General features: G+C 48.4%; 1 protein-coding gene across 5 annotated transcripts in view; it reads left to right on the top strand.

Moving 5' to 3' along the window:
• LOC119404609 (histone-arginine methyltransferase CARMER) overlaps window positions 1-15294 on the top strand; it is a 130604-nt gene that overhangs the window by 37122 nt on the left and 78188 nt on the right. For all 5 annotated transcript variants that reach the window (XM_037671169.2, XM_037671172.2, XM_037671168.2 and 2 more), the window contains exons 4-5: window positions 8785-8889; window positions 9215-9325. In XM_037671169.2, the coding sequence (XP_037527097.1) occupies window positions 8785-8889; window positions 9215-9325 (216 nt within the window). The remainder of the gene's footprint in view (window positions 1-8784; window positions 8890-9214; window positions 9326-15294) is intronic.

The following is a 15294-nucleotide window of genomic DNA, read 5'->3' as shown; positions in this document are numbered from 1 at the left end:
TTTCGTGAGACCAAAAGTGGCTTTGTGGTCCTGGGGACTCTGAAAGCAAAATATATTTTTTTCGGCGAAATTACAGGGGGTCGGCGGACATGCACTGGCGTTCTTATCTGAAAACACACTGTAAGATACCTTCCAAGCTATATTCGCTGTTGATATTTTGCGGATAATATACGCATGTGCACCGGAATCGATCCCGCAGGCTATCTCGGCCGCGAAATATTGTCAGTACCCCTTTAAAGTCAAAGTCCACAGTTGCTGCTCGCGCGACCCTCCCCCCCCACGCGGCCTGGCATGCGGTCTCATGTTATTTCATGCGCCCTCCATGCAACGGGGATCTGTTGGCTCTTTTCATCTCTGCCTCAGCCGCGTTCGTCACCTTCGCTCGCGCGCTTTTACCCACGGGTATATGATGCGCGGGGGATGTTATCGATCTGGACTTTATACGGAACATGACTGCGATGCCGATTGCAAAAACCTGTTCAGAGATTACATATAATTGCTATCGCAATAAAAGCCAAAGCAGTAATCTGCTAGATTATATCACTGATCTTAAAAAGGCCTACTGCTATGTAACTGCAATTCTTGTGCAATCACATTCCTTTCGTTGTTGTTTTTTTTTTTTCAAATTTTATGAAGTGAACCTAGTTTGCAGAACCTTTTATTTCAATAATTTTATGTGTTTCTTACTTGGGCTAGATAGGTCGCACATTATTTAAAGAGGTAGTATAGTTCATTACTGGCGATACATTCTCCAAAGGCTGCTTCAGTGTTACGTCTATCCTAGGCGAATTTAAATGTTATAAGGAACCGCTTTATTCGAGTCGAGCTTGAGCTGACACACACTGATGATGATCTATACAGATGAGGAAGTTGTATAAAATGATGATGATATGTTCAGTTGACAAAGAAGAATCAGTGACAGCGCTCACACCGATTCCCTCTCGCGCTGGAAGCGGCCGCCTGGCTGCGCGACAGTATTAAGTGGTACGTTGTGCATACGGGTTCAACCGAGAAACGTGCACGATTTCCGCCCCACGGCAACGGTGATTGGAAGGAGGTCTAAGGGGGGAGACACGGTAATTAACGGGGGATGTTTGCTCAATGACCATGTAAGGTCCACTAAAGCGACTCATGAATTTTTCGCATAAGCCGGGAACGCGCACCGGAGCTCAAAGAACTTCGTCGCCAAGGGTAATGGTGACAGCACGGTGAGTTGAGTCGTAGCAAGACTTCTGGGCTTCTTGGGAGATGCCGGTGTTAATTCGGGCGAGGTGACGGCAGTGTGCAAGGCGAGACAGAAATTTTTCGGATAAAGGACTTGCTGAGGTTGCAGGAGCCGAAAGGAACGAGACGTCCAGAGCGAAACTCGATGAGTGGCCATAGACCACGAAAAAGGGAGAAAAGCCGGTGGTGCATTGCGTAGCAGTATTATAGGCGAACGTCATGAATGGCGGAATTTCATCTCAGTTCGTGTGGTCGGGGTTGATGTGCATGGCAATCATGTCCAAGAGGGTGCGATGAAAGCGTTCTGTCAAGCCGTTGGTTTGCGGGTGGTAAGTAGAAGTGGTCTTGTGAATGGTGTTGGCGGCGCGCAGAACCTCAGCAACAATAGAAGAAAGCAAGGCTTTGCCGCAGTTGCTGAGCAGAACGCGTGGAGCTCCATGGCGTAAAAATATGTTGCGCAGAAAAAAATCGGCGACTTCAGTGGCAGTCCCAGCTTGTAGCGATGCTGTTTCCGCGTAGCGGGTTAGATGGTCAACAGCCGTCACAATCCAAAGATTGCCATTGAAGGTCACGGTAAGGGGGCCAGGCAAAGCGGGACAAGGAAGAGGTTGTAGGAGACCAGAAGGAGCTGTGGTGGGTCGCTTGCGGCTTTGACAGTGGACGCATGATGCAACATATTTGGCAACGGCTGAAGAGAGGCCAGGCCAGGGGCAGCGACTTCGTATTTTCTCGTACGTTTTGTGGTAGTCGAGATGACCGGAGGTGGGATCATCATGAAATGTTTGAAGAATCTCACATTGTAGAGAATGTGGCATGACTGGAACCCATTTGTTTCCATCGACGTGATAAACTTAGCGATGTAAAAGCACCACTGTGAATCTTGAATTGATTAAGTTGTTGACGCAGTTGGGCGTTCGGTGGAGCAGAAGTACCTTCCATGCGTGCTAGAATAGAGTGGCAGTAAGGGTCGACGCGTTTATGCGATACAAGGACAGATGGACTGCTGGATCTTAGCCAACTGAGCACTGAGATGGGTAGAGCAGTCTCGATGGGAGATGGCGACAGTGAGTTATCACGGCTGGGCAGAATGCAGCAAGAGGGAGCATCGGCGTCTTGGTGCTTCTTTCCAGGTCTGTAGGCGACACAGAAATCGTGTTCCTGCAAGCGAAGCAGCCAGCGACGAAGGCGCCCCGATAAGTTTTTTAGGGACGAAAGCCAGCATAGTGCGTTATGGTCGGTAATGACTGTAAAGTGGCGGCCATGGAGGTATGGGCAAAATTTTTGTACTGCCCAAACAACAGCAAGGCACTCTTGCTCTGTTATTGTGTAATTCTTCTCTGCAGTAGTCAGGGCACGACTGGCGTAAGCGACGACTCGTTCGCGCGCGTTGGTGTCCCGTTGCAGGAAAACGGCACCGAGACCATGACCGGTAGTGTCAGTGTGGAGGATGGTGGGTGCGCCTGGATCAGAGTGGCACAGTACTGGGTCGGCTGTCAGGGCTTGCTTCAACGCCAAGAAAGCCCTTTCACAGCCTTCGCACCGAACGAAGGGCGTGTTACTTGCGAGCAGTTGATGGAGCGGAGGTGCAAGCTCTGCGAAATGGCATATGAAGCGCTGGAAGTAAGATGCCAAGCCGAGAAAACTGCGCAGGTCTTTTTGAAGCAGCGGACTGGGAAGCTCAAGGACAGCAGCAAGCTTCTCTGGGTCCGGTTGAATCCCTTCTTTGCTGACTTAAGTGCCCCAGAGTCTTGATGGTCTTGCTGGCGAAGCTACATTTTTTAGGGGTGACGCTCCTTTGGGTGTGGGTCTGTCCCTCCTCTGTAGTATGTAGTAGTAGTAGTAGTAGCAGTAGTAGTAGTAGTAGGTAGCCACCTCTAGTTTTCAGAAAGATCCCTAGGGGCCGCGGAGGCACTCGCTGCGTTGCAGGTGCGTGCTCTAGTCCCCCCGCCCTCTCTCTCGCCTCGCGAGGCCGACGCAGGCAGCGTCTGCTAGCGAGTTTCTGGATTGAAAAAACCGAGTGCTCGCGCTGCACAACCGTTCACTGACCACCCCATATATATAGGCACTGGATTTTGACCTCCAAGGTAGCGCCTGTGTGAGATTTCTCCTGTGCGTGATTAAACAATAAAAATTCACAGCGTACATGTAAAATTAAAGCCAGCTGCAAGTCGCCATGACTCTCATCGACCCTTTAGTATAAACGCGCCCGATCTCACGTCGTTGATGATGTACTGGGCAGAATTCACGGAAGATTCACATATAGCGCGTGTCATTGGTGGAAGGCAGTCGTTCGATTTAGTGCGGCGACGTACGCTAGGGGGACTGTTGTAATAAAATCCGCTCGCTGTTGGCGCGCTTTCACTTTCGCTCGGAGTATTCACGGTTTACCGATGATTCCCTCTGGAGCTTCGCCCCACTCATCATCATTCACCCCGTGGATATGCTGTGGATTTTTTGTATTCAGCTGGAGGCCAGCTTTTGCAAGGCAGGCTAGGACTTCTTCGAGACGTTGCAGATGTTGAGGGAAAGTGGACGAAAACACTACTATGTCGTCGAGATAACATTTACAGGTTTTCCACTTTAGACCGCGCAGTACACTGTCTATCATGCGTTCGAAGGTAGTGGGCGCATTACAAAGTCTGAAAGGCATTACATTAAATTCATACAGTCCATCTGGGGTGGAAAAAGCGGCCTTCTCTTTGTCAGATTAGTACATCGGTATTTGCCAGTAGCCCGATCGCAGATCAAGGCTAGAAAAATACTCGGCACCATGCAACGAATCCAGTGCGTCGTCGATCCGTGGCAGGGGGTAAACATCTTTGCACGTTATCTTGTTCAGCACACGGTAATCGACACAAGAACGTACTGTTCCATCATTCTTTTGCATAAAACAACTGGGGACGACCAGGGACTCGAGGAAGGACGTATGATATTCCGTCGAAGCATGTCTGAGATGTTTTCCTCAATGATCTTGCGCTCTGCCAGAGACACGCGATACAGGCACCGGGGAATAATACGAGAGCCATCAGTCTGAATGTGATAAGTAGCGGTAGTGGTCATACCAAGTGCGGGCAAATTAACGTCGAACAGAGAACGATGCCGGTTCAATAAGGCGAGTAAATCTTCACTCTGGGCTGCTTTCAGATCAGGGCTTATGGTTGTCGACAAAGGTGTGGACGAGTTGAATAGCGGCGAGCTTGACTCTGGTAGTAGTTCTTGACGCGGAAGGCCAACAACTGCAACAGGATGAAGGTTAATCGCGCAAGTGACTGTTGATCCACAGGGCAGCATTAAGGGTTCGGGGACTTGATTTAGGGCAGTAAGCAAGGCAGACTTGTGAGAGAAGCGAATAAGCTCTGGAATAAGGAGAATGCCTCGATGTAGGGTATGACCATAAGGTAGCACGCGCACATCATTTCTTCTCTGGATGGCCAAAGCACATAATCTAAGGTGGTGACGAGGCAAATGCGCCCCTCGTGTTCAGGCAAAGAAGAGTCAGTGGCATTGAGGTGTATGAGGCGCTGACAAGATATAGAAGCGGATGCAGAACACAAGAAGTCCCACCCCAAAATGAGTGCATGGGTGCACTCACGGAAAACAGCAAAGACTATATGATGACGAATACCATCTATGCAAACACGAACCGTACACTGTGCCAGTGGGGAATGATGGCGTTTGTTGCTGCACGGAAGCATGGGCCGCAGTAAGGCGTGGTCACTTTTCAGAGGCGAGAACAAAAGTCAACGCGAATAATCTAAATAGCAGCGCCAGTATCCACAAGAGCTTAGACACGTACACCTTCTACTAACACTACTAACAGGTTCGATGGTCGCTGTGGAGGAATTGTCAGCTGTCCGGTGGATGAAGTTTCTCCTTCTAAAACTGCATCGGGGAGTTTTCCGAGTGGGCGTTCGAGAATTGGGAGGCGGGCTGCAGAGGCGACACTGAACGGCAACGTGGAGATGGTGACCGGCAGCGAGACTCAACACTGTAAGGAGGAGAGGGTGAACGGCGAAAGGAAGAGCGATGAGGCGTTCGTCGGTAGCTCGTGGTTGGACGGACGCCCGCGCGTTCATTGGGAGCGTAGCCACATTTCTCATCCTGTTGGCGCCGTCTGCAAAACCGAGAGATGTGTCCTTGGTAGCCACAGTAGTAACAGATGGGTCGGGGAGGTCGCTGTGCGGTATAAGAAGGCTGTAGACACATCGGTGGTGACACCGAAGCCACAGGTGCATGGTCTCCTGGTGTTGGCGCAGGAACGGGGGTGGCTGCAGAGAGCGCCGCAACGTCGGCGTACGTTGGCACCTCACAAGCGCAGGGACCGTCGGAACACGTTAGATGTGATGCAGCAGCTATCTCTTGCTTAATGATGTCCTGCAAGTTGGTTGGAGCTGAAGATAGAGGAGAGCGCGGAGCGCAGGAAGAGCAACGCCCATGAAGCTCTTCACGAAGGATGTCGTGGGTCAGCATTCGTAAGCCGAGGGCCGCAGGAAGACGAATGTCCGAGGTGTCGTAGCATAGGCGAAGAGACTGGAGTTCGTCAAGTCGCTGGCAAATGGTGATGTCTTGAGTGGTGGCAGGATTTTGCGTAGCAAGGGCGTTAAAGGCAACGGTGTTTATGCCTTTAATAATATGGCATATGTGATAGGTCTGGGACATGGCGGAGTTAACATGCTTGCACAATGGAAGGACATCCTCAGTGTACGAGGTGTACGATTCACCGTGTAGTTGAATGCGTTCAGACAGCTTCTTCTTCGCTGCCTCAGCACGAACTGTGGGGGCACCGAAAATCTGACGAAGCTGCTGCGTGAACGTGTCCCAGTCGGGAAGATCTGGTTGATGGTTCCAAAATCAGGTTTTCGCGGCATCACACAGGTAGAAGGGGACGTTCCGCAACTTCTGTATGTTGTCCCACCTGTTATAGTTGCTGACAGGGTCGAAGGTTTGTAGCCAGTCTTCGACGTCGTCCCCTTGTAGACCAGAGAAGACCGGTGGATCACTCTGGCGTCTTGTTAATGGCCGGAGCGGAGGCTGAAGGCGGAGGCTGTAGTGGACCGGTGGCGTCGGACGTACCAGGATTTTTTTGGGTGGGCATGGCAGGTGGTATTACACGACGTCCCGAGTGGAGCTCCAGCAAGAGGACTGGGGGACCGAAAAGCACCTCCACCACTTATAAGGAACCGCTTTATTAGAGTCGAGCTCGAGCTGACACACACTGATGATGATATCATACCTGCCAAGTCTCCTGGATTACCCGGGAGACTCCCGGATTTTGAACATGTGTCCCGGTTGTACGGATCATAGGAAAATCTCCCGGAAATGCAGTTTTGCCCCGCGCGTCCAGTGCATTGCGCGCCCCGTGCGTCACGGTGACGCGAGGTGGGACGTTTCGCGTACAGATGCGCTACACGCAATTTAAAAATTGATCCTAAATGTGTTATAGGTTATATCAGCCGTTAATATTTCTTAGATGATGCGTTTGTGTGCACACAAATCTATCCCACAAGTTATCTCGCCTTCAAAAATTTGTCACTACAGCTTTAAGTGGAGAGCCCAGCACTTAAAAGGGTAGCCGTTACCGATGTCTGTCGAGACAGCGTGTTCACCAGTGCTTGCGACCGTCCCCGTCTCAACGGCGCCCCTTATGGTCCCTTGCCCGACGAAATAACTGGTAAGCAAGCGACGACAGGCCTCACACGCGGAGCGGTGTTATCGCACGTGCCCTTCGCGCGACGGTGACGGCCGGGTCGTTTCATCTCTGCTTCAACCGCGTTCGTCCCTGGCGCTAACGCGCATTTACTCGCACGTGAAACAGACGATGCGTAAGCGATGTTATCGGTTTGGACTCTGTACAGATCAGCGGCAACCGCAAAATCCCGCTGACAGTGTCCATATAATTGCTATCGCAGTACCCCCCCCCCCCCCTCGTTGAGTATATCTCCCGGATTCCATTTCTAAACTTGGCAGGTATGTGATCTATACAGATGAGGAAGTTGTACAAATGATGATGATATCTTCAGTTGACAAAGAAGAATCAGTGACAGCGCTCACAATATATACTTTCCCCCCCAAGTTGCTACAAATCTGTTTTTCAAGCTCCTAAGATGGCATAAAAAATTCCGCTAACTGCTCCAAATCAGGCTTCTGCTCCAAAATCGAAATTTTGCTGCTCCAAAAACTGCTCCCAAATCAATTTCAGCCGTCTCACCCCTGCTTTATTGTAACGTGACCACGATTGAAACGTGAGGTGTGACTTTCATTGTGTCCAGGAAGAAAAAATAAACCCACGAAAGTAATGTGAGGGGTGACTTTTTGTTGCGTCCAGCAGAAAAAGAAGTCCTCCAAAAAATGGCCAAAACCGTAGTCGTCTAGAATTGTGTGCGTCGTTGCCTTTTTTGGACAACTTGAATTTCGATATTCGGTTGTAGCGCGAGGGTCGACTTCAGGTAACAAAAATCTGGAAAAAGGTATTTGTTACATTCGATAAATATGGTAACAGATACCCGACAAATATATGCAAGGTCTGCCACACTGAGGTCGCCACATTAAGGGGAGACGTGGGTCTTAAAAAATGGTTTTTTAAAAGTTGGGTGAATGGCATGAAATTAAATACACTTATTCAGCTTTTTCTGCAGATTCAAAATCTCTAAGTAGATTTTTAATAGCTGCATTAGAACAAAAGATATGCAATTTTTAACACATATTTAAGCATATTTCTTACGGGGATTTTTGCCAACTTTGCTTTGTCAAACACAAAAACAAAGTATGTGGCAAGATTGCCAGGAAGCTGGTCTAGCCGGTGATGCTATTTATTTTCTTATAATGTTGTTCACCAAATTATAATTCTCGATTATCAGAAATAGTATGCAGCAAAAAAATTTCACTCAAATTTGCGTCTATTTTGAATTCAAAGTTTGTTGAAGACAATCGGATTAGCATCACCGGCTAAACCAGCTCTCTAGCAGCCTTGCCACATAGTTTGTTTCTGTGTTTGACAAAGCAAAGTTGCCAAAAAATCCCGTTAGAAATATGCTTTTAGAGATTGCACATATTTTGTACTAATGCAGCTACCAAAAATCTAATTACAGATTTGGAATCTGCAGAAAAAATGGGATAAGTTTGTTAAATTTCGTTCAGTTCACCCAGCTAATAAAAGAAATAAAAAAAAGACCCGCGTCTCCCCTTAAATCACATGCTCTGGGACTGTGACAAAAACTCCGGAACCCTTCCGCCGCGGTGGGTCGCTGCCTTGCGCAGCCCCAGCCTCGGCGACCAACTTTGGGCTGTCCAGCAGGCCCGCGAGGCGGCAGTGAGGCAAGGCCTCGACGTCCCCACGTGGGAGACCTAAAGCCCGGTCGGCGAAAGCTCTGCAGGACCATCAATAAAGTTGTTACCAACCAACCAACCAAATGAATGTATGGTGGTGAAATTAACGATAGTGGAGTTCTCAAAGGATAATTTATTATGTTGATTTGTTGTTTCATTTTAGTGTCCCTTTAAAAACTGCAGTGCTTGCCATTTGTGATTCTTCCTACAATTGGCTTCTGCTTGTGGTTGCAGTTTTACGGCTACCTGTCACAGCAGCAGAACATGATGCAGGATTACATTCGTACCTCCACTTACCAAAGGGCCATCCTCAATAACATGGAGGACTTCAAAGACAAGGTATGCGCTGTTTAATCAGTGCGATCAATCAATGTTTGCATGTGAAAGCTTGTTACATTCTTATTTCTCATCATGAGAAATTCCCACAATTTCCTGAGTATTATCTTTTCAGTTGGTGTGCTGTAAAATGGTTTCTGTGCAACCATCTCTGTTGCAGCAAACTAATTTAAGGCACACGAAGCCCAGGAAAAAATACTTTGCATCCAACTAATTTCCTCCCACCTTTCTTTTTTTTCGTCCAGCTGCACCATCAGTGGTGTGATGTGTTGCACTTGCGCTGTTGTACGCTTAGCATCACAAGATGTAAGTCCACTGTTGTTTCCAGGTGGTGCTTGACGTCGGTGCAGGGTCGGGTATCCTGTCCTTCTTTGCGGTCCAGGCCGGTGCTCGCAAGGTGTTTGCTGTTGAGGCCAGTTCCATGGCTAAGCATGCAGAGGTGCGTGTCTGATCAGCTGCAGCTATGCCAGGTTATCTTAAAAGTATTTGAATGCAAGCTCGTTAGTATAAATCCGCCGTGAAGAAAAACAGTGCTGCTTCACAACACACACAAGTGGCCATAGGTGTCGAAGTCTCTGAAGATTTAACAAAATTATTTTTGGACAGCTTTGATAGTGTTCACCCGACAGTGGTTGCTTGTGTGCAGTTAAATGCTCATATGCTGCAACCGCGCAATCTCTGAATTGAGGCTTCAATCCGGTATGCTCCATTTAGTGATACAAACAGTCTAATGTAAGAGAAAATGTCACATAGTTCACCCTCAGTGCTTACCTGTCTCTTAGGCTAGAAGCCGGTTTGGGGATACCCCATTGCGATGGAAGGGGGTGGGGGGCACAATGTACGCTCACTCTACATATTCTGTAAACAATCTTTTTGTCCAAGATTATTATTTTGTCTATAAAAACTTCCTTCATTTTGAAAGTATTCACAGAAATGTCTAGCAGGGCTTCTGCCTGGTGTTTCCGTAGAGCGCTGACAGGCAAAGCTATTTGGAGCACGCTGACATGATCCTACCTAGCACGCAAGCGAGGCGCGCCCAACAGAGTGCAACTCCGTAACTACTCGCCCCTAATACGACGTCTGGATTATACAGTCAAACACCGCTATAATGAAATTGGCGGCGCTCGGAAAAAATTCCATTGAAGTGAACATTTTGTTGTAGGGAAATCGAAAAAAATATAGCTGACCTGAGCTATAGTAGAAGAGAGAAACTTTTATTTCCAAAATTGAAAAAGTGTCTGCTGCTTCCTTTGTTTGCCCAGCAGTGTCATGATGCAATTCTCGTATATGCATAGCGACGCCAGGTTGAAAAGCACGCTGAAACAGCGGTTTCCGCGAACGAACCAAACAGAGGCATGGGCGTGCAACATGAACTGCACAGTTGCACTAATACGCTAACACTAGCTACAGTAGAACCTTGTTCATACGTTTCCGAAAAAAACACTGAAAATAAACGTACGATCTGAACCCAGTAAAAATTGAGGCTGACAAGCCCATATTGAGGTGCAAGGGCAAAAAACGTTTATTTCTCAAAAAACATGGAGGGACTCTACGATTTTCGAACTCCTGGCATCTCGCTGGTAGCCAAAGGCCAGCCAGCTAGTTCCAGTCCTGACCGGAAATAACGTCGTGGTCACGTGTGTTGAAACCCCGAGACAACCCGAATATTACAAAATCGAACTCTGGGACAACCAGCGTAAACGTAAAGAAACGCTACCGCCATGTCAGGAGACGAAACTTTGCGCTGCATGAGCGTCGGTTCTTTCTGCATTGCTGCTTGGAAATTTGGGGCTAGGTTTGCCGAAGAGCGGAAGTAATATTCTCAAGCATACACATTTGGGATACGATCACATACGTTCTCAAGATCAAGAAACTTAACAAGCTCAACCCTTCGCAGTGCACGTAACAATTGCGGTACAACACGATATGCGAAACCTGCGAAAGTGATAAGCGTCCCCGAAAGCGATAGCTGCTCATGGCTATCGCATACTACAGTCGATCCCGGATATATTGAACTCGAAGGGGATCGCAAAGTAGTTCGATATATCAATAATTCGAAATATAAAATATGTGTATTTAAGGCTTATATCAATGCATTGTAAGTCTCAAAACAGTTTTTGGAATTCGTAAGAAGCGCTAACATGACGATTCACTCACAACTAATATGCTAAATAACAAGGTGGCAACCTTTACAAGTTACTGCACTTTATATCGCACGAAAATAGTGCGTAAACTTGTCTCCCTTCTTGTGCACTGTCAAGTTCATCAAGTCATCCTAAATATCATTGAAGGATTCCAAATAAGCACATTCAGCACATTCGGCCACAACAACGGTGATTGACGCTGAACGCCCATGCAAGCTCTGGAGCGCGGTAAAAGGTTGTTTAGCGGCGGCATTGGCATCTTCATAATCGCACTGGTCCACTTCCGTGGCACCAGCAACGTCAGCCTTGACCTCGGCATCGATGCAGTCAGAAACAGCGACGTCGTCATCTGCACCGATGAAGTCGCTTGCTGTACTCCTGTCCAAGAGAGCGCCCGGAAATGCCGAGTCGCAAAATTCACTGAGGCACCGTACGCCGTTGTCAGCAGTCATGGCGTACCGAAAGTCGCCACCTGGCACCAAAGCCCGCAAGGAAACAGTTCATGACTGTGATTTGCTTGGCGTCGTTCCAAGCACCAGTCATCATTTTATCGCTACGAGCTTGTCAATGTTTAGTTCGTCTCCCGAATGAGGATTTGTCATGAACGAAGCGAGAAGTACAAGAGTCCTCAAGCCGCAGGAGACAACGCTGTCCACAAACAACGAAGGAAAAGTCCCCACCACCATCAACACCTCGGCGATGGCGATGGCACTTGTGGCTTTGTAGCAAGCAGCTGTTGCTTTGGCGTGAAAAGCAAGAAAAAGCGTAGCCTTCGAGATGTGTGTTTTATAACCGGAAACGCCAAAAATACGTCACGATGTTGGGGATCTCGAAGGCCATGCTTTTCAGGCCCGCAAGCCACCGTGCGCGGATGAAGGGAATGTGAACATTGCAACGAGGCTGCTCGCTCTGCCAAGTATCTCCACATTCACCTCATTTTGGTGCCTTCGGCAATTGGCCTCTTTGAAAAACACAATGCCCGCGCGTTACAACCTACAGATAGCGCATCAAACAAGCCGGTGCACTCACAAGTGCTGTGCAACCAACCAGATCAACGTAATGCAATGACACCACCTTTTTGTCACCTGCGCGCGAAGATTAATCGGAACTTGTCAGAACGTGGCCGAAAATTACCAACATTTGTTAGGAAAAATGCACTCTAGAGTTCGGCGCGGCGCAGCGTTCGATATATCGGATGTTTCGCTGTGCGGGAGTTCGATATACGTGTGCACCAGCCCTATACTTCAGCATGGGAAATGCAAGGGGATTTTTCAACTGTTCGATATAGCCAATAATTCGATATATCCGAGTTTGATATATCCGGGATCGACTGTAATTCGCACACTCGCTCTGATCAGTTTGCGTACTGTCTTAACTTGAGACATGCGGTGGTATGTTCGCCACCACTCGTAATTGCACCATCTCGTGCGGTGGAACAGGCTTTAAAAGATAACGCCCGGCGTAATGGCAACTGAAGGTGAAGTCCCCAAGCGCCTGCATTGCGATCCTTCGACTCCTCACAAAGATGATGGTGAGCGCGCATCGTCTCGTTTTGGCATCTGGTAACCAGAAACCTCCCAGATATCTTCCAGAACAAATTTTTTCTAGCAGCTTCTGACGACCGACCCGCTGGTAGACAGAATTGTCCAGCCAGAGAAAAACGAACGCCGACTGAAATGGCGCCACGCGATGGTCGGAGCAACCTGAAAACGAACGCGCTCCGGGAGAAAAGTGTGGGGAAAATTATCGGCCATATTCACTGGGCACAATGGCGACGTTGCTGTGGTTACGTGTTGCGGCGGTGCGGTGGCGGCATGTGTGTTTCTGTAGTAGGGTGCCTTGATGCGCTTTTTGTGCACACATCGAGGTACACTATTCCATAGGTCTTGTACCGAACCGTGGCGGACTGGAGGAGTGACAGCGTCCATTTTTCGGCCACATTGTTAGTTCCCCCGGCTGTTGTAGCCACGGGGTCCGATCAAAAGTGTGTGGAATGATTGTGTATCTGTGTACCGTGCTACGGATGAAGGATTTGCAGTGCTCAGCAAAATCGTGCCAAGTGCTACAGAAAATACTTTTTTTTAAAATCCGTTGGAAGATTTTGACGGCCAGCGTCGCCGCCTGCCTTCGTGTCGCTGTATGGTCGACAGAGAGCGGCGATCGAGCAATTCGGAGAAGACACGGAGGGGACGATCAAGTAATTCGGAAGAGATGCGGAGAAGACAATTAAGCAAAGCAAAGAAAGCGCGGAGGGAAGGGTTCAGCACTGCGGTGCTGAACGTTGCTGCAGAATAATCGTATTTTCCGGGAACGTATTAACCGGAACGTATTACACACAGCTGTATTGGGTTATTTTTAATTTTCGCGATTGCGAGCGTAGGAGCCCGGAAATCGTACTAAGCGGGAACGTATCAAGGTTCTACTGTATTTGCCGACGACAAGGTATCCGACAATGCCGAGATGCAGGCGAGCTATCGTAGAGCGATGACTTGCGCCTTATTCTATGCTATTCTTATTATCCACCACTCGCGGTTGGCTCATCCCGTTGATAACGTGGACGAATGGTTGCTCCGGCCACTGGTCACACTGGCCAAGCACGAAAAGCATTGACATTGGAAAAGGCATCGTTCTGCGATTGCACCCCAGGGCTGCTCGGGTTGATAACGCGGATGTACCATTGCTCTGACCACTGGTGAAGCGCGAAAAGTACGAAAAGCATTGGAAAGGCATCGGAAAAGGAATTGTTCCGCAATTACACTCCAGCGTGGACAACTGAGGTTTGGCTTCAGATTGTCTGTGACTAAGAAGCAACTCAAGCCAGTTGCGAAAGCAGGGCAGTCGGATCGCAGTCGCTATCAAGCAGTGGCGTCCCCCATACTCTGTCAACACCGGTAGAGTGACCTAGAATAGGGGGAGTGTCCAAAGTGCCGCGCGAATACGTGGGAGGAGCGAGGGCCTTTTGCGGTGAACTTCCATGCCGTGGTGCTGCCGTGCCAGACCCGTGGGCTTTCTCCGTGGCGGAAGCCGCGTCAAAGCGGCGAGCGTCTGCTACGCGCGTGATATTTTGGCCACTATTAGCTCAAATTGTGGAAATTTGGGCAATATTTAATACTGCGTCACTGCAACATAATACTGCAGCGACTCATCACGCGGAGGACGCATTTGTTTGTTTGTGTGTTGTGAAACGGGGATTTTGTATATATCCTTTCAGCTGGTTTGTCACCGCATTGGTCCACACTACCGTGGCTGTTTGAGGAACGCATCCTGCGCGCACTTAATCTTGAGAAAAGGCGCTTAACTTACTTTCTTGTGTAATGATGAACGTAAACTTGCTGCAGGAGAGAATAAACTGGAGATAACCAGGAGAACGTAGCACATATGCACGTAGCTCATGCATGCTAACGCGTTTGCACCCTTCATATCATATTTTTTATTTCGTGCATTTGATTTGTTTCACAAGGCTGCCTTCGGCGCTCTGCTGTTTCAAGCCATTTCATGCGAAGCCGAATGTGTCAGACGACGTGGCCGCGGTACCAAAAGTAAAAAATTACTCGCGTAACTCGCGTTTCGTTCACTTGGTATACACGAAAATTGGCACGGAGGGCCACGAATGTACGTATGCCCAACACGACCGATTGGTCATGGCATCACTAACTTGACATGCTTGCCATTTGCGTAACGACTAACAATAATAATATGGCGTGTGGCGCGCAAACCCGCTTTGTGTAGCCAGAAATAATTCTGACGATGTGTGGTCTGACGATTTGTTTCCGTCAGGTTATAAAAAATGTGGTGGTCACCAATATAACATCTTAGACTTACCCATACATTTTGAAGAACTGACCGCATAGGTAAAATGTATGCGAAAAAATTACATGAAAAAAAAAAAAAAAACATGGTCATTTATGCATTCGCCTGAGATGACTCAAAAACGAAAGCCATCTTTTTTGTCAGTCGATGCATTGATCCTCCCTCGCCTTTCTCCGAAAGCTTTCTGCACATAACGTGGTTTTGGACTGCCGACAGGATCGAAGGCATTGCAAGCTTTCTGCACCTCACCTGCTTTTACATTGCCTCCGTGATCGGGGGCCGATCACGAAGGCAGTGCAAAGGGACCACGTCATGTGATGGCGTCATTATATAACGTCACGTTGAATGACGTCATAGTGACTTCACAAGTTCTGTCGAAGTCATCACGTCGTAATTTTGTGCATCACTCGTGTTGGCTATGCGGGACGCCGACGGTCAATTTTAGTGTTTGATA

The sequence above is a fragment of the Rhipicephalus sanguineus genome, chromosome 9 (assembly GCF_013339695.2).
Source record: "Rhipicephalus sanguineus isolate Rsan-2018 chromosome 9, BIME_Rsan_1.4, whole genome shotgun sequence".
In the NCBI taxonomy this organism is placed as follows: Eukaryota; Metazoa; Arthropoda; class Arachnida; order Ixodida; family Ixodidae; genus Rhipicephalus; species Rhipicephalus sanguineus.
This window is presented reverse-complemented; position numbering and strand designations above follow the sequence as displayed.